This window comes from Urtica dioica, chromosome 11, assembly GCF_054948205.1.
Source record: "Urtica dioica subsp. dioica isolate 48M chromosome 11, U.dioica_male_clone48M_v1_H2, whole genome shotgun sequence".
In the NCBI taxonomy this organism is placed as follows: domain Eukaryota; kingdom Viridiplantae; phylum Streptophyta; class Magnoliopsida; order Rosales; family Urticaceae; genus Urtica; species Urtica dioica.
Genome location: NC_142766.1, coordinates 9,992,974 through 9,994,157, shown reverse-complemented (window position 1 = coordinate 9,994,157; position 1,184 = coordinate 9,992,974). Strand labels below are relative to the sequence as shown.

Here is a 1,184-nt window from a genome sequence, read left to right as displayed (position 1 = left end):
TCCTCCTCGCGGTGGATTATGTGACGAAGTGGGTTGAAGCTAAGGCGACTCCGATGAGTGACGGTAAAGCGGTCCTAAACTTTCTCAAGAAGAACATTTTCTCTCGTTTCGGTACTCCTCGGGCCATTATAAGTGACGGTGGATCTCACTTTTGTAACCATCAATTCGAAGCACTTCTCGCCAAGTATAGCGTGACTCATCGGAAGGCATTGGCTTAACATCCTCAAGCCAACGGCCAAGCGGAAGTTTCGAATCGAGAAATTAAGCAAATTCTCGAGAAGACGGTTGGAAGTTCCTTGAAGGATTGGTCCAACAAGCTCCACGATGCTCTTTGGGCCTACCGAACCGCGTTCAAGACGCCTTTAGGTATGTCCCCATATCGACTTGTTTACGGGAAAGCGTGTCACTTACCCGTGGAACTTGAGCACAAGGCTTTGTGGGCAATGAAAAAGCTCAATTTTGACTACCAAGCGGCGGGGAAACAAAGACTTCTTCATCTCAACGCGCTTGACGAGCTAAGGACCGACGCGTACGAGAATGCTAAAATCTACAAAGAGAAGACTAAAGCATGGCACGACAAGCATCTCGTGCGAAAAGAGTTCGTAGTGGGCCAACGAGTTCTTCTCTTCAATTCTCGGTTGAAACTTTTTCCCGGGAAATTGAAGTCTCGGTGGTCCGGCCCGTTCGAAGTCGTTCAAGTATTCCCATACGGCTCGGTGGAACTCAAGGCAGCCAATGGATCGACCTTCAAAGTGAATGGACAGCGAGTGAAGCCATACTTCGGCGGAGTATTCGAGAGTGAGCGGGTAGTCACTCTCCTCGCCCCAGAACAATGAACGACAAATCGGTACCCCGTCGAGCTCTAGACGTTAAATTAAGCGCTTGTGGGAGGCAACCCACGATTCTTTCGTTGTCTTTATTTTCTTTTATTATTAAAAAAAAAAAATTCAAGACAGGGCGTGCCGCGCGCTAGTGGAAAAAAAGTTCCCGATGCCCAGCGCGTTGAGGCGCGCTGGTAGGCGCGGCGCGCCTTCATATTTCTGGACACTCGCGCGGCGCGCCAGATAAGTGGCGCGGTGCGCCAGAGCGTTATAATAGACCGAAGTTGGTTCAAAACACACGGTTTTCAAATTTTTCTCAAACTCTCTCCCCCCCTTCGAAACCCTACATATATTTGCTGAAGA

The 1,184-nt window shown here is 49.2% G+C and overlaps 1 protein-coding gene across 1 annotated transcript; it reads left to right on the top strand.

The window, feature by feature from the left end:
* Positions 1–218: 218 nt before the first annotated feature.
* LOC149381107 (uncharacterized) lies at positions 219–836 on the top strand (the record flags this gene model as incomplete). Its single annotated transcript, XM_089601290.1, has 1 exon — positions 219–836. A coding segment is annotated over one exon (618 nt), but the record flags the coding sequence as incomplete, so codon positions are not given.
* Between the last annotated feature and the right edge of the window lie 348 nt (positions 837–1,184).